The sequence below is a fragment of the Ruditapes philippinarum genome, unplaced genomic scaffold, assembly GCF_026571515.1.
Source record: "Ruditapes philippinarum isolate M1 unplaced genomic scaffold, ASM2657151v2 ctg88_1_1_1_1, whole genome shotgun sequence".
NCBI classification, from domain to species: Eukaryota; Metazoa; Mollusca; class Bivalvia; order Venerida; family Veneridae; genus Ruditapes; species Ruditapes philippinarum.
The window spans coordinates 644,924-666,403 of record NW_026865440.1 but is presented as its reverse complement, the minus strand read 5'-3'; the positions used below and the strand labels follow the sequence as shown (position 1 = coordinate 666,403).

At 31.5% G+C, this 21,480-nt stretch overlaps 2 protein-coding genes across 5 annotated transcripts in view; one reads left to right on the top strand and one right to left on the bottom strand.

The window, feature by feature from the left end:
- LOC132729012 (geranylgeranyl pyrophosphate synthase-like) overlaps nucleotides 1-9,490 on the bottom strand; it is a 16,581-nt gene extending 7,091 nt beyond the window's left edge. Inside the window, exons 1-7 of one of the 2 annotated variants that reach the window (XM_060714745.1) lie at nucleotides 9,349-9,490; nucleotides 8,443-8,500; nucleotides 5,070-5,138; nucleotides 3,881-3,966; nucleotides 3,060-3,106; nucleotides 2,536-2,652; nucleotides 867-968 (exon numbers count right to left, since the gene is read on the bottom strand). In XM_060714745.1, the coding sequence (XP_060570728.1) occupies nucleotides 867-968; nucleotides 2,536-2,652; nucleotides 3,060-3,106; nucleotides 3,881-3,966; nucleotides 5,070-5,138; nucleotides 8,443-8,500; nucleotides 9,349-9,362 (493 nt within the window). In that variant the 5' untranslated portion in view covers nucleotides 9,363-9,490. Of the gene's footprint in view, nucleotides 1-866; nucleotides 969-2,535; nucleotides 2,653-3,059; nucleotides 3,107-3,880; nucleotides 3,967-5,069; nucleotides 5,139-8,442; nucleotides 8,501-8,957; nucleotides 9,077-9,348 lie in introns of those variants that run through there. The other variant, XM_060714746.1, reaches the window with a different exon arrangement.
- On the top strand, nucleotides 9,440-21,480 carry LOC132729011 (uncharacterized). Of its 3 annotated transcripts, none has more exons than XM_060714743.1 (7): nucleotides 9,440-9,539; nucleotides 13,361-13,642; nucleotides 14,467-14,679; nucleotides 16,673-16,756; nucleotides 17,141-17,696; nucleotides 18,077-18,233; nucleotides 19,033-21,480. In XM_060714743.1, exons 2-7 carry the CDS (start codon nucleotides 13,382-13,384, stop codon nucleotides 19,259-19,261), a joined length of 1,500 nt encoding a protein of 499 aa, XP_060570726.1. In that variant the 5' UTR covers nucleotides 9,440-9,539; nucleotides 13,361-13,381; the 3' UTR covers nucleotides 19,262-21,480. The 3 variants fall into 3 exon arrangements, with proteins under 3 accessions (XP_060570726.1, XP_060570725.1, XP_060570727.1); XM_060714742.1 differs by lacking the exon at nucleotides 9,440-9,539 and adding an exon at nucleotides 9,571-9,964; XM_060714744.1 differs by lacking the exon at nucleotides 9,440-9,539 and adding an exon at nucleotides 11,940-12,078.

The window sequence follows — 21,480 nt, the reverse complement described above, 5'->3', positions numbered from 1 at the left end:
TCTTTCATATTCTAATAAAATATAATAACTTTAAAGTATTCATATATCTATAAAACTTTAGCCTTTTATATAATATATTTTGTTCCCACTCATTTTTAGGAGATTTTTTTTTTCACAAGAAAAAACAGGTGATCAATGTGGGCTTAAATCAGCAAAGTTCACACATTATGAATGCTCCAGCATTTCATTGTTTAGTCTGTCTGTGGAATGTAAGTCTTAAAGCTGAATTTTCCATACATTTCAGTAATCAGTAATAATTATAGTATCTAATAGTAAGCTGTTATTCACAAAGGCTGGCAAAAAAATTAGAAAATAGGAAAAGCATCAAACTCTGCATTATAGACAAAGAAATATTTTTTCTTTTGTCTTTTGAGTCTTGTTTGTGAGCACCGCTGAAATATGTTCAGTTTTTGTTTGGTAGACGGTCAGAATCCAGAATTTGTAACCCTGGTGACTGCTAAACAGAGTCATGATCATTGAAATAAACAAGTTTGAATGAGAACCACACACTGATGATACACGTATGACTTAAATCTTAGCAGCAGTTTTAGGGAAGATCTCTGATGATGATAGACCATCTATCCTTTACCATAGTATACATATTATGAAATACAAATGAGCCACATCACAACAAAACCAAGTAGTGTGTTTGTGACCAGCATGGATACAGACCAGCCTGTGCATCCGTGTAGTGTGATCAGGATCCATGCTGTTCGCTATCAGTTTCTATACTTGTAATAGGGTTGGTAAGCGAACAGCATGGATCCTGATCAGACTGTGCGGATGCGCAGGCTGTTCTGGATCCATGCTGGTCGCAAACCCATTATGTTGGTTTTGCCATGGTGCGGCTCAAATGTAAAACTTACTTCTAATCACCATAGTTGTATATTCTTCCTCTGTTGGACAGTTGACAGTATCTCTCCAGTATATATCCATACCCTGCCCACGATGTAACTCTAGTATCTGCTCTATATATGTAACACACAAAATTACACTATCTTTATAAAAATATTACAGTAATAAATTCAAGTTCAAACTAAGGCAAAAAAGGCCATTTCAAAAAGACTATGAAGTTAATCAAACTGACAATCTAAGAATTGCTATTTTGGTCAAATTTTTAATTCATGCACAAACATTGTTATAAGATAGGTGATAAAAACTAGTAGATATGTGTATATCTTTCCTCTTTGCTCATAGGTTATAAAGAGTTTTGCCATTTAAATTGAGGACTTCAGGGCACTGTGGGCTTGAATCAGACGCCTGCTCATGCCGATGCCTGAAATAATGCACCGAGAGTCAAGCTGGAAAGTTGCCAACTCACCTAAACAGTGTTGGTGAGATGTAAAACCAAAACAAAACAAAAATTATTACAACCAAATAGTTTGTTAAAGTTCCTGCATATAAAAAAATACAGCATTTCAATCATTTAAACAAGAGCTGTCCGTAAGACAGCGCGCTCGACTTTTTTATTGCTTGCCAATAAAAAAAGTTTTTGCAGTAAAAGGCAATACAAGAATCTCTGTATTTTTAAAGTGAACTAGTTGTTTGATACCCTTGAATATTACAGCAATGTTTATATGACATAATTTATGGTAAAGTGAACAAGTGGATAGGAATGAATTTTTTTAGATTTTTTAAGTTTTTTAGTGCTTGCCTATAATACAAAACATTGACAGTTAAGGGCCAAAATTCAAATAAAATCTTTGACAGAATTACCTTCTCCTGGACATGTTTGGGAATCATGATTGTAAACAAGTATTCCAACTTTCAAATTAATATCTCAAACAGTTCAGTCAAAAAGTGGACTGGTACTAAAAACTTAACCAAGATTCTAAGTCGATAAAAGGCCTTAATTTTTAAAACAAATCCTTGACAGAGTTACCTTCTCTTGCGTACAGATGGGGGTAATGATGTGAAATAGCATTAAAAGTTTCAAAGCAATATCTCAAAGGGTTAAGGCAATAAGTGGATTTTACCCATATTCAATGTATTTTCTAAGTCAAAAAGGGGCATAATTCTGTCAAAAAACCTTGACAGAGTTATGTCCTCTTGTCTGTTGATGAAGGTCGTGATGGTAAACAAGTATGGTCAGTTTCAAAGCAATACCTCCAATGGTTTTGAAATAAAGTGAGGTGGTACAAAAAACTTAACCAAGCTCAATACACTTTCTAAGTCAAAAAAGGGCCATAATTCTGTCAAAAACCTTGACAGAGTTATGTACTCTTGTCTGTAGATGGAGGTTATGATGGTGAACAAGTATGGTAAGTTTCAAAGCCATACTTGTAATACTTCTGAAATAAAGTGGGGTGGTACGAAAAACTTAACCAAGGTGTGACGCCAACGCCGACGCCGGGGCGAGTAGGATAGCTCCCCTTTTCATAGAAAAGTCGAGCTAAAAAAACAACATAATTTAATGCTAAATTATAAATGATGCTGGGAGAAAAAACTTGATTATTGGTAGAGTTATTTCCCTCTCAACCTATGTAGGATGCCCTGGTATGAGAATATTTTACACGATTAAGGTCAGTGACATACCTGTAAAAACTCTTGTAGCATCAGGGTGTTGTAATGTCAGAACTTTTTGTAGACCAAGGAAGTAGACATAGTTAGCTGAGTTTATTGTATGTGCTACACCATAAATGTTGTGAGCCACTGAAATAAATGATAAAATTATCACAACACCTGTTTTCTCTTAATCACTATAAATAATTCATATTTATGATAACCAATTACCATTGAATAAAGAAAGGTCTGAGATGAAATAATAGTGGTTCAAGTGAACAAGATTAAGACCTTGACAGTACAAAAACAACAGAAAACTATCATGTTATTCATATAAAAATTGGAAAACTCCTTTCTTTTTCAACACTAGGATGTTAAGATACATTTGAATAAACGAAGAATCTGAAATGGCTACTGTTTGTTTTGCTCAAATATAAAACATAGATTATTTTCTTATCTTTGCCGTATAACCTCACTTTGTCTTAAATGATGTTTTTTATCAGGTACAACAAAATAATTATGTACACATATAAATTACATTGTGTAACACATATTACCTGGAATTCCTCTTCTTAAATTAGAATTATCTTCAATATCATCTATACTGGAAAAAACAAAAAATATAATATACTTTGTCAAAAAACACACACCTTTTTATAAGAATAAATAATGAGGATATTGATAAAATATGAATGATAAATACAATTGTAAAGAAACATACTTATTCATATACATGTATCTGTTTAATTAGCAATTACACAAGATGGTAAATTAAAAATACATTAAAATAATTTTTATCATTGTACTAAACAATGTAATTAGGGTGTTCACTGGCCATAAAATCCTGAGGATCATTTTGACTAAGGTTACCATCTACAAGGCCAAAATCCCATGATTTTAACAAAATTTGACCCTCCAGTTAAAATCCTGAGGGTCAAATCAGGACTTTTGGAAAGTTAAAGGGTCAAAGAGTCATTTCAAGGGTCAAACAGACACCCTGAATGTTAAATAACCTATTTATGCCTTAATTTTATATATTTTGAGGAAAAATGAATCAGAAGCTGTGATTTGATGTAAATATTAGGTAAAAATTATTGATATTACTGCAAGTTGATAACATCAAATTTAATTGAATAATACAAATTTTAATATTTCCATAATTGTATACATGGCTGCTACAAATTTAAGTATTATTTTCTTTTTTAATAAAATTATGCAGTTTTATATTTATATAAAGACTTCTGACATGTTATATGGTTATATAGAAATTGTTGTTTACTTTATTTTTTTTACACTGAACCATATAACGTGTCAAAAATCTTTTATTCTGTACTTGTATTTTACCATGCAGAGAGAGAAAAGAATAAAATATACATACATCAAACTTGCATTATGTAACATCTGAGTTGCCTCCCCTATCACATGTAGTGTATCATCTGGTATCCTCAACCAATGATTAAATGCCTGAATTGATTAAATTCACAATGTATCCAAATAGGAAACTTTTACTTTCTCTATATTTCATTTCAATGTCTTATAATATATCTTATTTTGCAAAGCAATAAAACACCAGACAGGGGAAATTTAAAATTACTAGTCAAAATTAAATACATGTAGTATTTTTTAACTACCGTTCTGTTTTAAATATATTTTCTTCCTAAAATGCATGTAAAAATCTGTATCAAAAATATTTTCAGAACATTTGGTATGTTTCATACAATATTACAAGAAACATTGCAATGTGACAAAACCAGGTTTTCCACAGTCAAGTTTCACAAAAGCTTCTACATGTGCATATTGTCAGCATTTTGCAATATGAACATTTTGGATGAATTATGGCCTTTTGATGTGATGTGTAACATATATGAATATTAATTTATATCCTATATGTTCCTACAAAATTGAAATGCTGATTGTATCTAATTTGATGCATATTATTACAAACAATAAAATGTAAGAACAAATTAATTTTATTCATAAATACTAATCTTTTAATTAGATTATAGAAGTATATTAGGTTGCTTGGTCAGAATGTTTGCTTTGTACATTTACTTGTCTTTTATTTACTATATACACATATTATTTATTATATATTTATATATCATATTAACATAGCAAAGTATTTCTCTGTATATTCTATATGTGAAATAAAGGTCATAATTCTGACAAAAATGTTCATTAAACAGAGATGATATGCACCATGGCTCATGCTGATGAATTGATGCATCTGTAAATGTTTAAGGAAAAGCAATAGAGCAATGTAGAAGGGGTTGAGCACAGAAGTTTATTTCTCTTGGATTAAAAAAAGAAGCAAAGGGCCATAACTGCGCCAAAATCTTTGAATCTCAAAACATTGACAAAATGTACAAGAGCACTTAGTCTTAATGACAAAGCTTCTGTGAAACTTTGGTCAAAATCCTTTTGAAGACAGGGTTAAAATTTCCACTTTGCTTACACTTTACTAAACAAATGTGCTGATACATGTATATAAATAGATAATACATTATTAAACAATCATTATTAACATTTTCATGACAGATATTTTTTTATGAAACAGAATAACTTACCAATGCTAATTTCCCCCTTATCTGTTTACCAGGTATTTGACATATATACAAATATGGATCCAATAATATCTGAAATGAACATATATACAAATATGGATCCAATAATATCTGAAATGAACATATATACAAATATGGATCCAATAATATCTAGGGCTGGGGCGAGTATCCGAGTACTCGGATAATCACGAATCAAAGTATAAAATCGAGTTTGAATATTCGTAAGCCCAGATATCGTGGATCGCGATTTTATTTGTTTATATACATTCACTGTTTCCCACACTTAAAGTCGAGAAAAATATGATTTGAGTATAAATTATGGGAAATTTACCTAAATACAATTTGCCAGTTAAAGACCATGTACCATGATGCCGAGCTAGGAAGTAATTGGTTTCAAAAAACAAAACAAACAAGCATTTGATAGTATTGCGGGCAATACAGTAGTCCCCTACCGGTCCCTCAAAAAGTTCTTTAATTGTCATACACTCCTGTGTATTGCCATTTATAATGAATTTGAGGATGAAGTCTGTATTTGAAAATATCGACCACAAAACATAATAAAATAAGTTTGTCTATATCACAGTAATGTGTTAAGTTTCCATGCTTAGTAAGGAAATTATGTTTATACAACCTTGTCATATTATTACGATGTGGGATTTTAAAGTAAATCCTATAAGGATTAAAGAAGTTGGAGTGAAAATACCAGTTTCTCGAAAAAAATCTAAGTTCAAGAGGGACATAATTCTGGAAATAGTCTTGCTAGAGTATTTAACCTTCTCAAAAATGTCGAGTGATAATAAGAAACATATATATGAAGTTTGAAGTAGATACATTAGGAAATAAAGAAGTTATTTAAAAAAGACAACATTTTTTCCCCTAAAAAATCTAAGTTCAAGGGAGGTAATACTGATATTTTTTGTGCTAGAGTTATAAACCTTGTCACATATGATGTGGTTGATGACCAGAAACTTATATTTAAAGTTTGAAGTAAACACCTTAAGAAATAAAGAACATATAGTGAAAAAGCTGAAAAATTTAAATCAGAAATCTTGAAATTCAGGCTATTTGTTGCCATAGCAACCAGAATTTTCAACATAGGAAGAAAAGAAAAAGATGTGCATAATCTCCAGACTGCCATCTACCCATATTTCAAGTTTCATAAAAATATTTTCAGTACTTTTTGAGTTATCACTGGATCCAGTTTATGTGTTAAATTTGCCATATTTTCAGACTATTTGTTGCCATAGCAACCAGAATTTTTTACATAGGAAGAAAAAAAAAAGACGTGCATAATCTCCATACTGCCATCTATCCATATATCAAGTTTCATAAAAATATTTTCAGTACTTTTTGCGTTATCGCGGGATCCAGTTTTGTGGACGGACGGACTGACGGACTGACAGACAGACGGACAGACAGACGGACGGACAGACGGACGGACGGAGGGTAAACCTAAAGTCCCCTCCGGTTAAACCGGTAGGGGACTAAAAAACTCATCTAAGGAATAAAAATATAAACCTGGTTGCATACAGTAAAAACCCGCTTTACGACCACCCCGTTTTCGAGACCAACCCGCTAATACGAACGATTTTTAAAGACCCGATTTTATTATTCTTTATTTTAATGGTCGCTAACCCCGATTTTGAGACCACCCCGTTATTCCGTAATACGACCAGTAAATTCAGTCCCATTTCGTAAATTCTGTACATTTGGAAACCCATTAATACGACCGCGGGCACTTTCTCACCTTGATATTGACATGCATGTATATTGCTGAAATCTTTTTGACACGTGATGTAAACAACAGTTGTCCTAGTTTTACGACATTTAACGACATCCAATTTACGGCAGAGGTCAAGGTTACTTTGTATCAAATCCGGAAATGATCAATAATATTGTCGATAATTTCTTAATTTCACACCTTTAATGTCATAACTGGAGGATTAAAACAACAAAATATTGAACAGAAAACTTTCAATAAGTTTTTTAGAGGTGTTGCTGCTATCATTATCTCTTTCGTTCCATAATTTTAAACAAACATAAACATGATACGATTAGGTTTTTGAAGTTGTTATCTGCAAATAATTAAAGGTTAATTGTTCGGTGTGCTTTGTAGTAAAATGGTGATTTAATTGAGTAAGATGTGTCATTCTTTTAACAAGAATGTAAAAATATGTTTGTGTTTAAAGACATTCGTAATACATTTTGTACCTCCAAAGAAGTTTAAAAAATTTATAATGTTAAAAAGTGAAATAAAATAAATGAAAATAAAAAAAATAATAGTGTATGCTTTATATCTTCTCATTTGAAATAGGTTAGCCCAGAAATAAACATGTGTACAGTACATGGTATCCCTAAATATATTGCCTGGTTTTCTGTTTGACCAAACTCATTAATGAGACCAACCCGCTATTAAGACCAGATTTGTAAAGTCCCTTCATTGGTCTCATTAGCGAGTTTTTACTGTATATGTTTAATGTTTCGTATTGTTTTTTTTTTTTTAATAAACATGTTTTTAGAACTAATGTACATGTTTTTATGGGTGTCTTGATAACAAAAGATTTGTGGTTCGATTTGTGAATCGTAAGTGCTGAATCGTGGTTTGGATCGGATCGTCACTTATCCGACGGTCCACACCCCTAATAATATCTGAAATGAAGATAATAATACAAATATGGATCCAATAATATCTGAAATAAACATATATACAAATATGAATCCAAAAACATAGTAAAATGTTTTTTGTTAATTGCAAAATATGATTTTCCTTAAATGTATATTGGCCACTGATTAAAAAAATGAACATTATTATTAAACATCCCTGGCAACATTTATATTAGATCCTTTTTGATAATTTTTTACTTGAATTTTTATTTTACACTATGTCTTTGTTTCTCTACTAATCAGTTCTTAAAAATAAGTCTGAATCACCGCTAACAGAACTCTCAAAAACAAGGCCCAAACAAAATTAATATTTTGTAGTCAAATCAATTTTTTGCAACCGTTTTTGGTGGATATACTGTACATATTATCAGTAGTGGGAACAAGTAAGTTAAAAGGTATAATATACCTTATTTAAATTTTATGTTAATTTTAGGTGTGGGCCCCCTTTTTTCTCAAATGACGACCCCCTGTTGATGATTTTATTGGCCCAAAGGGCCCCCTGGGAATTCATTCTGGATTGAACACTGTATAAACAAATATGCATCTAATAATATCTGAAATGAACATATAATTATATACAAATATGGATCAAATAATATCTGAAATGATATGATTGCTTGTAGCGTTATATTCCTTTCATACTCATAGCAGATATAATTTCAATTTAAAGAAACTGAAGCTAAAATTGTAAATATGTTTTCAAGATTATTACCTTTTCAGTAGCATCCATGCTGTCTAAAATTGTATTTGTTACCTTCCAAGTCACACACCTGTATAATACAATAGTGCTAAGGTATAAAAAAGCTGGCACAAACTAGAACCCCATGAGTCGGATGTGTTGCCTTTAAAACAGTATAGTTGTCACTTAAGCATTTTCTTCTAAAATATAGGTTATTTATAAATACTGCTCTTGCAATGTACAAGTTACCTTTAACTTTAGTGGCATCTGATCTGATCTGTTTGTACTAATGTTACAATAGGATTAATAAAACTGTTATATTATCAAAAATAAAAATGGAAAAGTTTTACAAATCAAATAGAGGACTCTTTATATCATCATGAATTCATTATTTCAAAATTTGTGGATGCAATGTGCCATAGTCAGTTAGTGTCACAGTTTTAAAATTATAAGTAGCCATTGGCAGGTATAACTTTTACTGGCAATTGCAAAACATATTATTTTCTTTATTTTTATACTAATAATATTTAATACAATAAAATACTTACCAACAAATGAAATATTTTACCTAAAAGTTCATTTATCATTTCATTAAGAGAAAAGATATGGAAATACAAAGCTAGATCCAGTTTAATGTGCTTGATAAATTGATATCATACATATAGATCTATATACAGTAGATCTACCATATAAATCTAATACCTATTTTTAGAATATTAGTGTAGTGATCTCAAGACGTCTATTTTTAGATATGCAAAATGTTATTTGTATCATTTTCATTTCAGTATGGCTGACAATTGTCTGTTGATTTTTTGTCAAAATATTTTTAATTTATATCAGCTGGCACTTAAAAAAATATTATCTGTTCATTTCTAAAAACAGTATTGCCACCTTAAAAAGGTTATAACGTTCAAGAATAAACATCGGTTGACTCATTACCTTTCAAATATCATAAAGGGTATGACTGTATAAAGCTAAAAAAAACTTGTCAATTGGCCCTTCCCAATCGCAACTTTTCGGCCCTTTCCGGTATTTATGATGATGCCATAATAGCCGAGATGTTTCGATTACTTTCAAAACGGTGATGAAGCTCTTTTCACCACAAGCCAAAGAACAATTCATGATAACAGGTATCTGATAATTAATCTGATAAACCGCATAACAATATTTTCTACATCATACTGCTTTAAAATCGTTTTCGATCACTCTAAGCAGGTATACATTGTATACATTTAAGAAACAGCTTTAAGATACAAGGGAATCCGGGAACCAGTCCCTAGCTCTTATTGAATAGACCCCTTGGTTCTTTTACATGCCCAGTGTATAGCACTGATACATGCGAGGATTACCTGGATTTCTTACCAGTACACCTCTAGGTAGGTGGGAAACACTGAAAGTGTCTCTGAAAAATCCCAAGGGTGTAACCCAGGATCGAACCCGGGACCTCAGGAGTGATAGTCAGTGGTTTAACCAACTGAGCTATCGCGCCACCTATATTTCTGTACTTGTCGATTTGACAGGAAAATTATTTATTTTATTTTCGAATAATTCAATGGTAAATATTATTGTCTGACGATGTCGAAATGATTACCAAGTTCACAGGAAAGTCATCCATAACTGATAAATCTGCTGTTTAATTTCCACAGGAGTTTGATAAGTAGATAACTTCAACAGTTCAAGATACTTGAGTGTTTCAGCAGATTATAATTCTTTTTTTATGAAGGGTGCAAGGGAAGTTGGTAGGCACCTCACACTTGTCTGGGCTTAACTCCATTGCTCAGTCCCATTCCCATATTTCCATTTTAATAAGATAATTTTGTAATCTGTCCAGGTATGATTGTCCCCTGATTGTCATGTATGATGTAAGGAAGTGGCTAGCCGTACGGGCCCGTACGGCTAGCCAAAAGTTCTAGCCGTACGTGAGTCACGTACGACTAGCCTGGACACACTGTATTGGCTAGCCGTACGGCACTTTTCAAAATTATATGAAAGTCGAACATGCATATGTTATTTTGTGTCCTTAAACGACGATTTTAATCAAATCTCCGCATTTGTCCTAGTGTGTTCACTTTAATAAAGATGCTCCGCAATTTTGAAAAAAAAAAATACGAGTAAGCGTTATATAATCTATCTTAATAAGATAAAGTGTCAAAGAAGTTGCATGTTATAACGTCCTTAATTTTCATGCTAATGATTTGTTTGAAAGATGAATTGTTAAATCTGTTAATTAAGCACACAGATCGAATTAATAATGATCGGAGGCAGGGTCTTTCAAATAGAATCTATTTAGAAGACCCTGTCGGAGGGGAATAAATAAATAAATAAAAAGAAAGTAAAAAAAAAACGTTGAAAAGGAAAAATAATTTAATAATGCAAACTTTCCTTAATGATGGACGGTGGACAAACTTCTATACCGTCGGTAATTGACGCAATTATCAGAGCCCAACCACAATTATTTTCAGTGTTTTTTTTGTTTGTTTGTTGTTGTTTTTTTTTTTTCAATTTAGAAATTCAACTTAATGAAACAAAAAAGGATTATTATCAAAATTTTGTAAACTATTTCAATTGATGTTATTTAAATGCAACCAAACGCTATTTTTTCTCGACGTCTTGAGATGACAAAGTACATTGTTTATTGTAGCCAACACGTCGATTAATCTCTAAAAAGTAAACATTCTTGACTAAAATCCTCGCTTAAAGTCATAATTAACATATGCACTTTCGCCTTCCATATATTCTTGAAAAGTGCCGTACGGCTAGCCAATACAGTGTGTCCTGGCTAGTCGTACGTGACTCACGTACGGCTAGAACTTTTGGCTAGCCGTACGGGCCCGTACGGCTAGCCACTTCCATGATGTAAACTAGAGTGGTTGGACCAATGCTCGGCGCATACCAATGCTCGGCGTAAAAAATTTTTTTTTTTAGGATATCTGAAAAAGTCTCGAGTTATCTTCAATTTAGGTCACTGGTGCTTTTATTAACATCTTTAACCATTTTATCCTGGTGTGGTTCACTGCTGGTAAAGTCACGTGACAATGCTAATAGCAGATGAACAACCGTATGTAATCCGCAACATATAAATCATTAAAATCTTTTAACACTAGAGTTCTGGGGCTGTAAAATTTAAACTAAAAGTTGGGTACTTGTAAATGTATGAACCTCATTTGGTTGTTACAATTTATTCAATATGTTTTCTTCATAAGATAAAAAAAAGATTTTATTCGAAAAACAATCCTGCATCATGTAGTATTGTACGCCGAGCTATGGTACAATTTCACGCAAACCACTCTTGTTTATCCGGACTATCTATAGCTCCAGCCATGCACATCATTATGTGATTAGCGAATTTTACACAATGGCTATTTAAAACAATATCATCGGTCTTGAAAATGGACATATGACATTGAGGTTTGTTGAAGTTTATTTGAATTTGCCATATCAAATATAGTATTTTTACGCCGAGCATTGGTCCACCCACTCTATATACTATAGTGTCATCCGCTAAAATCTTGTTTTACATTTGACCTTTTCTGGTAGGTCATTGAATTGATATATCACAGAAACAAACAGTGGGGACCCTTGGGGACACATGACAACACTGGCAAGTTGTCTTAGTAAGTCACCAAATTTGAGACAATGTTATGCTCCATTAATTAAAAAGAGATACAGGTAAGGGATATAGTGGTCTGTAGTTGCTGGCTTAAGACTTATTGCCCTAGTATAGTATTGAATGGCTTAATTGGATGTAAATTTGGAAAAGTGCAATAATCCAATAATCAAGATCAATAATTATGTGCATGTTTCAAGGGGCATCAAAGAGTGTCACAAATATCAGTTCTTTTCATTACAAAATACATTTGATGGATTATTATACAAATGATATGGAATGCATTTCTATAATAATAGCTTAATTGATGTGATTTTAAAATTCAGACACAAAAGCTAAGTTATGTCTTTTATTATTTCAACATTGTAAAGCAAATAATTCTCAATTTGTAAAAAATTATTTATTTATGTACATATTTAGTTAAAAAATAACTAAGGGCTGAATTAAACAATTTCACAATGCTAAAATGCTGCCCAGATAAAGAAATGCCACTTTCACAATTGAAAAATTCTTTCATTGCTGCAACAAAACAGTATTATAACAATTTTTTAGAGTATATTTAGCAGTGTAAAATAAATTCCATTTTTTTTACAATTTTATTAAATGAGAGCTATTTAAACACTTCATGTTGAAATATCTAAAGTCTTTATTTTTATAAAATAAGAAGAATTTAAGTTGTAAATTGAATTAATAATTGAGCCGCGTCACGACAAAACCAACATAGTGCGTTTGCGACCAGCATGGATCCAGACCAGCCTACGCATCCGCGCAGTCTGATCAGGATCCATGCCGTTCGCTTACCAACCCTATTACAAATAGAGAAACTGATAGTGAACAGCATGGATCCTGATCAGTCTGCGCGGATGCGCAGGCTGGTCTGGATCCATGCTGGTCGCAAACGCACTATGTTGGCTTTGTTGTGACGCGGCTCATTATTGTTCTTCTTCCTCTGTGTCAAGAAAATCTTGCTTTGTCTTTCATTAATAAATAAAGAAAAATGTGAGTTGTAAATTGAATTAAAATTTGTGTCAGTATTGCACTTCTTCTTTCACAATGTCAAGAAAAGCTTGCCTTGTCTTTCACTAATGAAAAAGTCCACGGCCTTCTACATATAAAGAGAAACAAGCCCTGTGCTTATCAGAAATAAGTTTGAAGTGACTTTTTACTGATTTTTAAAGAATTTTAGGTCTTGTCCAGGCACTAGTATCAGATATATATTAATATGAAGTAGAAACAATGTTCATTTAGTCACAATTATGATGCTTGTAAATATAGTTTCAGTAACTATGTGACAGTCAAATATTTTTAAAATCAATCTGTGTAACATAATGTTAATATTTACAGGATTGGTATAGTGAGTCAGTTATGTTGAGTGGTGTAGCCAAGGTGGCTGCTGTAGCAGCATCATCAGCTGTAGTGTTACCATATATAGCCGCTCTCATTTGTAACCTGGCATATGGCTGGCCACAAGTTCCTAACAGATATCGCAGAGCTTTTAATCCACGTAAAGTGTATGCACTCAACTTATGTATCATACAGAGTTTCATGTTATCACTGAGATATGCTACTCTGTTTGTACAGTGGAAAGCCTTCTACAGAAAGGCAAAAGCTCCTGAAGTTATAAAAGTAAATATTTTTTAACTTAATTCGTTCAATATTGAATACCCTGTTATGATGTAATAAACACACAAAGCAATATTTACCGCATGTCAACAAGAGCATGCAATTTCAAATAACTTGTAGTAATCTTTGATTTCTGTCTCAAAAATTGAAGTAATACTAAGTAAAACTAATATTCTTTCATGAGTCAGACATCTAACAATAATTTATGTGAACCTAAATATAAAATGTGATTATGACCATGACATTAGTTTGAAAATTTAGTCAAGTTCTTGGGGAGGCAAGTGTGGTTTTGTATCCATTATTATGATTTTTGAATTTCAATTCAGTCAGTTTCCAAGACCCATAACTCTGGCATGATATTGAATGAAATAAGGGTCTTCGTGAACTTTACAAAATTCTTTGGCCAATATCCAAGACTCATATTTATGTCATGTACATGTCATTGTATTTTTGTGTATGAAATCATTCTCTTTGTTACAGGCTTTTGTTTTACTATCAAGCACTGAGAATTGGCAAGCATGTTGTCCTACAGACAGCTCTTGTTTTAAAATCTCGTTTTTTTTTCAGACAAAGCACTTTTAGATATAATTATGCATTTTACAAGAAATGATACAAGCTTATAAAATTTGTGGTACATGTACTTAGTTATTTTGTTTCTTTTCATGAAGTTGAAGTTGTTTTTTTCCTTTTCATGAACTTTTTTTTCCTTTTCATGAAGTAAGTTTTTTCCTTTTCATGAATTTATTTTATCTACTTTATAAATATTTTACTATTTCTCTAGTTCATTTCTATATGTTAACTTACTTGGTACTTATTTTTCAATACAGGACAAAGAGTATGGTAGAAGAAGTAAAAAATTGGATTTGTATCTTCCTAGGAGGGGAAGTTCTGGAGATAGTGGACATTACCCAGTTGTTGTATTTGCTTATGGTGGAGCCTGGGGGTCAGGGAATAAGAAGATGTACGGAATGCTGTGTTCTGCTGTTGCTAACAAACTTGGTGCAATAGTTTGCTGTCCTAATCATTCTACATATCCACAGGTTAGATATCCTTAGATAAAATACTTACAATTTATATAACGTGAATTGTGTAGTAATTATACCTCCACTGCATAACATGGAGTAGGTTACTGGAATCACTTTGTCAGGTCGGTAAGTATGCTGATCAATCTGTCAGTTTTATGTTCAATATAAATCCTATACCCCTTAAAGAGATTTTCTTTAAACTTATTTCAAATGTTCACCTCAACAAATTTATTAAACCCGTGCCGCTGCTTTGTTGGCTCAAGGTCAAGGTCACCATTGATCTAATTTTAGATATTTTCATGTCCACTTCATATAAACTTATACCCATTGAACGATTTTCTTCAAACTTGGCTCAAATGTTCACATCAACAAGGCAATGTTTAGAATTAACTGAAGGTCAAGATGACATTGAAGGTCAAATGTCAATTTCTGTCCTCTACATAAGTCATACACCCCTTACAGGATTGTCTTCAAGTTTAGCTCAAATCTTCACTTTCAAAAGTAATTATAATTTACACTGCATAAAATCCTGTGTCATAGCAATTGTTGGGGTAACTTCATCACTTTTGTGGCAGCTCTGGTTATAGAACTGACAAAAGTTAGGTTTCATTAAGATTTGAAATTGTTTATACTATAAGTTATATTTAGAAAGAAAAAGTACATTTCCATGGTCTTACATTAGTTATCATTTCAAAAGACTTAAACAAATCTTGGAAAGTTTTGTAAAGCAAGCCTATGGTGAGCATAAAAACATTTCTTTATGCAAGTTTATCATGAATTGTTAGCAAATATAAGATTCTCTTTTAGCTAGACTATACGAAGTATATGGAGAGCTGTCCTACTCGCCCCGGCATCGGCGTCCGCGTCCAGATTAAAGTTTTGGTGCAGTAAAATATTTTTCACTATAACTTTGTCATTTCTTAAGGTATCAACTTCAAACTTCATATATATGTTCCTTATCATCAACCACATCTTATGTGACAAGGTTCATAACTCTAGCATCAATATTTTCAGATTTATCTCCCCTTGAACTTAGAATTTTCCTTAACAAATACTATTTTTTACTGTAACTTCTTTATTTTTTAAGGGATCACCCTCATACTTCAAATAAATGTACCTTATCATCACCCCCATCTTATGTGATAAGGTTCATAACTCTAGCACCAATATTTTTAAGAGTTATCTCCCCTTGAACTTAGAATTTTCCTTAAAAAATATTATTTTTTACTGTTACTTCTTTATTTCTTAAGGGACATCATACTTCAAATATATGTACCTTATCATCATCTCCATCTTATGTGACAAGGTTTGTAACTCTAGCACAAATAATTTCAGATTTATCTCCCCTTGAACTTAGAATTTTCCTTAAAAAATATTATTTTAAACTGTAACTTATTTTTTTCTAAAGGGATCAACTTCATACTTCAAATATATGTACCTTATCATCATCCATATCTTATGTGACAAGGTTCATAACTCTAGCACCAATATTGCAAGAATTATCTCCCCATAAACTTAGATTTTTTTTACTAGAAAAATGTTATTTTTTACTATAACTTTTTTAGTTTTAAAGGAACTACTTCAAACTTCAAATATATATTTCTTATCATAACACACATGTTGTGTGACAAGGTTCATAACTCTAGCGTGACTATTTCTAGAATTATTTCCCTTGATCTTGGAATTTATGTTAACAAATGTTATTTTTTTACTATAACTTAATACATAATAATACATAATTGATTTTTCTTTCATAGTTTTGTCCTCCTTACTGCGTCCAGTATTTTATTAGTCAAGCTTGGCTGTCTCCTGTGACAGCTCTTGTTATGTTAGGTGATAAAGTAAGAAAGTGCCAATATCACAATGTTAAATAGCAGTTTTATATTAAAATTATGTAATATAAAGAAAAACATAATGATTATATTATATTGGAAACAAACAATGTTGTTTGATTTAAAACCTGTATTTATTTGTATACATGTATTTTTATATTAGTGATGAACTTCAGGGCTATGTAGATGATATGGTTCAGGATATGGTAGACTGTCTAAGCTGGTTACATCAGAATGTACATCAATACAATGGAGACAAGGTATGGTTGTTGTCATTAAACAACTTAGTGGTTGTTTCTTTAATTGTAAATGATAGAAGGACTTAAACAAGACTTACCTGTAAGTTGAAGTTTGATGTTAATTTTGTTAGTCCCTATATAGAATTACATAAGAGAAAGAGCACAATCAGACACCTAGAAAAATTGATGCTTTCAAAATGATCAGAACTCTGTTAAAAAAAATTCATAGTTTTCCAAAAAATATAGTGTTTTTAAGGTAAACAGTTGGAACTTTTATGAAAAATGTGCTTATGGAGATTGTTAAAATCAGTTTTCGTCAAAACTGAGTTAGATGGAGTAAACTTGTTATGAGAATTCTTTTATATAAAACACTTTTTGTTCATTGATGATTTGAATATTATTCAGGAGAAGATCATATTATTAGGCCATTCATCTGGTGCCCATCTCAGTATGATGACAGTGTTACAACTCTGCAATGAGGCTGGGATCCAACCTTCCTCACCTGGTTCCCTGCACTTCAGGGAAAGTCATTTTAATGGTAACTCTGATAGTAACGATAAAGGAAGTTCTGGTTCCACAGGGTCGTTTCAAGTAGTTGATGGTCAAAATGGAAATGGTGGTCAAACAAATGACTTAGATAAAATGTCATTATCAACTAGTCAGTTTGAAGTTTTACAAACTCAGAAATCTGAAACAGAAGTATCTGAGGGCTCATTACTAGAAAGTGAAATCCAGGAGCTGACACAGTCAGAAATTAGTGGTATAAGATATCGTGGTGCAGCTGGGGAACAAAGTGCCCTCTATGTTGAGGGAGCATCTGACGAGGGAAGAAGGGAGATAATTAATGATGGTACAGGTGATGATGATTTGGCTGGCATTCTTAACCAAGGTGTTGAACAGTCTTTAACCATAGCTCAACCATCAATGTCAGAACTTAGGAAGTCAGTTAAGGCAATGATAGGTGAGAATTTTTTGTTAACATAAAGTTATTTCAGCTAATTTAATGGCTTACCATATATTGTCATAAGTCCTTCAATACACTACAACTCGACTATGGCCATAAAGTTTGTTTAATATAGAATAATAATACAATATTTATTTTTTTGAGATACATTCCAGTTTTTAGCATGTCATTCTCTGATTTTTTTTTCATTTTCGTATCTCATGTACAGTACTGTAATATGAAAGTCCAATAACAAAGCTGGTTATATCAAACAATAATTTACAACAACTGTCATATTAGCTGAATATCAGATAACATGTAGGTACTTTATATAGAATTATAGAATATAAAATAGTGATGTTTCAAGAGAGAGAGAGATATATATATATATATTGTAGGTATTGCTGGTGTTTATCATATTGGAGATCATTTTAAACATGAGAGTAGTAGAGGAGTAGAGGATATATCTTCTATGGCTAAAGCTATGAGAGGTCACAACAACTTTGAGCGGTTCTCACCTACACATATTGTTAGCACAATCACTTCTGCTCAATGGTAAATATTAAAATCTTCAAGTTTGTGATAACTCTTACATATAATTTACATAATTTGCCAGTGATGACAATGTCAAGTCTTTGTTCTTATAGTTCAGTCAGGTTTGTATCAACAGTGTTCTTATGTAAGATATATTTTGTTTTGAATGGGTGTTTTAAAATCTTTTTTACATGCTTTGTCTGACACTGCCTTTGTAATTTATTTCTTTGCATACAAATGTAATTTTCTTAAGTGATATTGGAATGTTTTTTATCTCTAATAAATGATAGAACATGCATAATAGCATAAGGATATATTGGTTGTGATATGCAATTATTATGAATTTTTCTGATTCTGGAGATGAAAATGAGGATATAAGATTGGATCCGATAATGATTTCTTATGCAAATGGTTTAAACCCTGAAAGTTCATAGGTCATAAGGTGTGAAATAAAGGCCTTTCTCACATAAACCACTGCACTGGAGTGTAATAAAAATTATTTAATAAAAACGATATTACACTAGTGTAATAACACTTTGACATGAAGTAACTAGCGTTATATATAAACATAGCGTTAAAGCGTCCTAATGTTTATAGCTTACACTATAACTGCATCAATGAAAAATGAGTCTTTTTAAAAGTTTACCGTTCTTATCTATATTATGTGATAAATAGAATATTATATTCGTGTAGATTCAATACTAAATTTATTGAACTTGTTGAATTAAACAGTGTCCATCGTGCACATGCATGTGTGTACATGTATGTATGTATGTTAATGTATGTATCACTATGATAGTTACATGTTTTCTTGTTTCAGTTTTCCAAAAATAGTCATTCTTCATGGCACTGAGGATTATGTTGTACCTCTGTCATCAGCAACAAAGTTAGTAGATGAACTGAAACGTATTGAAGCAGACGTAACACTTCGTATAATACCAAACTGTGATCACTATGAAATATGTCTAGACTTGATGAAACCAACCATGAAGTTTCATACAACTGTCATGAATATTATAGATGATACAGCTAACAGTGTCTTCTCTTGATTATTGTATTATCTAGGATGATAATTTTATTATCTAGGATAATTGTATTATCTAGGATAATTGTTTATCTAGGATAATTGGGTTATCTAGGATAATTGTATTATCTAGGATAATTGTTTATCTAGGATAATTGGGTTATCTAGGATAATTGTTTATCTAGGATAATTGTTTATCTAGGATAATTGTTTATCTAGGATAATTGGGTTATCTAGGATAATTGTATTATCTAGGTTAATGTGTTATCTAGGATAATTGTGTTAACTAGAATAATTATATTATCTACCAGGATAATTATGTTATCAAGAATAATTGTGTTATCTAGGATGATAATTGTATTATCTAGGATATTTGTGTTATCTAAGATAAACAGATCTTGAAGGTTTTTTAAAAAGTATTTCAATTGTTATGTGATATATTATAGTGATATTAAGACTTTATTTTAAATAAATCAAGAGACCTGAAATATTTTTGACAATAAAAAATATTGTACAGAATATACAAAGTAATATATATTTAAACAGTGAAAAATTAAAATTTCCTCATCAGTTCACACTCCACAACCAGTTGACTAGAAGGTATTATAGTTTTACCAATGTCCATCTGTCATTATGTAGTCTGTCTATCTGCCAGAGATCAAAATTTCTTTTCAGAGCAATTTCAGTCATGATTCATTTGTCTTTCACTGCTGCTTTAGAAATAATGTGGGATTAGTAGTGAGTTAATTGAGGAGAAGTTGTTAATTACTGGTTAGTTATCCAGTCTGACAGGCAGCCTAGCTATGACCATACAGTGTGTTGAAATTGGTACAAAAAATAGACAAACTAAAGACACAAATTTGTATTTTAAATGAATAATGAATTAATGTATTAATTAATTGGACACTAATGTTTTACAAGTAAAAGATCACCAGAATGATCATAGTTAATATGTTTACATTCAGTAAAGAAAGATTGGAAGCTGATATTTTGGGGCATGTATCACACATACACAGTTGAAATATTGACATGAGGACAAAACGAATTTACCCAGGGGCTGTTTATAACCCCAGGGGACATTTTACTAATATTCTTATGCTCAAGCTTTATGTAAGTTTTAACTTGTGTTAGAATTTTTCTTGTAAAGGCATTTTACTAAAAATTTGTGTACATACAATTTACATAAGTTAAAAAAAGCATATAATGATGATAATTCTTACAAAAAAGAAAAGTTATTAAAACAGGTCCAAGGATAGTAATGCTTTTCAATAGCTAAATGTAGATTGTGATCATTCTAGTGGTCTTAACAGTTGGTTAACCCTCTTGCCATGTTAGATGAGCAGTCCTCATTTTCTCATAAGTGTTGATGAGTGGAATATTTGTTCTCTGTCCAAAAAACTTAATCCTGTGATAATTCAATAAATACCTATATTTTTATATACAATATTTTTATATGAATCTGGAAACATAGATATGTGGCACTAAGATAGCATTATTGCATGCCTTCCTTTATGTAGAGAAATATGGTTGTTGTAGCAATAAATAGATTAAAATTAGCATAATCCTTGAACCTGTAATATTTCAAAAAGCACTTATTTATTTTTTCTTGAAATTAGAATATGGATACATAGCAATATGGAGATTATGCACATTATTTTAATTTTGATATGTGTTTGAAGATAGGTTTGAAATTCTCAAGAACTAGATCCTACAATTATTAAAAAAGTACTTTGAATATTTTCATTGTTACTTTGCATAGATGGCAATTTGGGGAATATGCACTTCATGTTACTTTGTTCCTATTTTAAGAACTGTGGTTACCATGATAACAAATAGATTTGAAATTGGACTGACACTGGAACTGCAATAATTCAAAGTGTTTTATATATTTTCATGAAACTTAAAATAGGGATGGGTTGCAAAATAGAGATTATGGACATCAATTTAATTTGTTCCTCTAGTGAGAAACAAATTGACATACAGCCTGCAAAAACTTGGAACATGTGATTATTAAAAATATAACATAGAATAATTTCATGAAACTTGAAACATGCTTAGATGGCAATATAGAGAATATGTACATTATTTGATTTTATTCGTATCTTGAGAATTGTGGTTGCTAACAAACTTAAAATTTAAAATTGGTGACATACTTTTATATCCAATAGAAATCCATTTTAAACAAACCTACATGTTTTGAGACACCAAAGACCAATACATAACACAATGCAATCCCCCATTTTT

Coding starts and splice junctions, on each gene's coding strand:
- LOC132729011 (XM_060714742.1), top strand. CDS start 9,746: ATGCGAGGATTACCTGGATTTCTTACCAGTACACCTCTAGGTAGGTGG. Junction 16,757..17,140: donor ATCAATACAATGGAGACAAG/GTATGGTTGTTG, acceptor AATATTATTCAG/GAGAAGATCATATTATTAGG. Junction 17,697..18,076: donor GTCAGTTAAGGCAATGATAG/GTGAGAATTTTT, acceptor TATATATTGTAG/GTATTGCTGGTGTTTATCAT.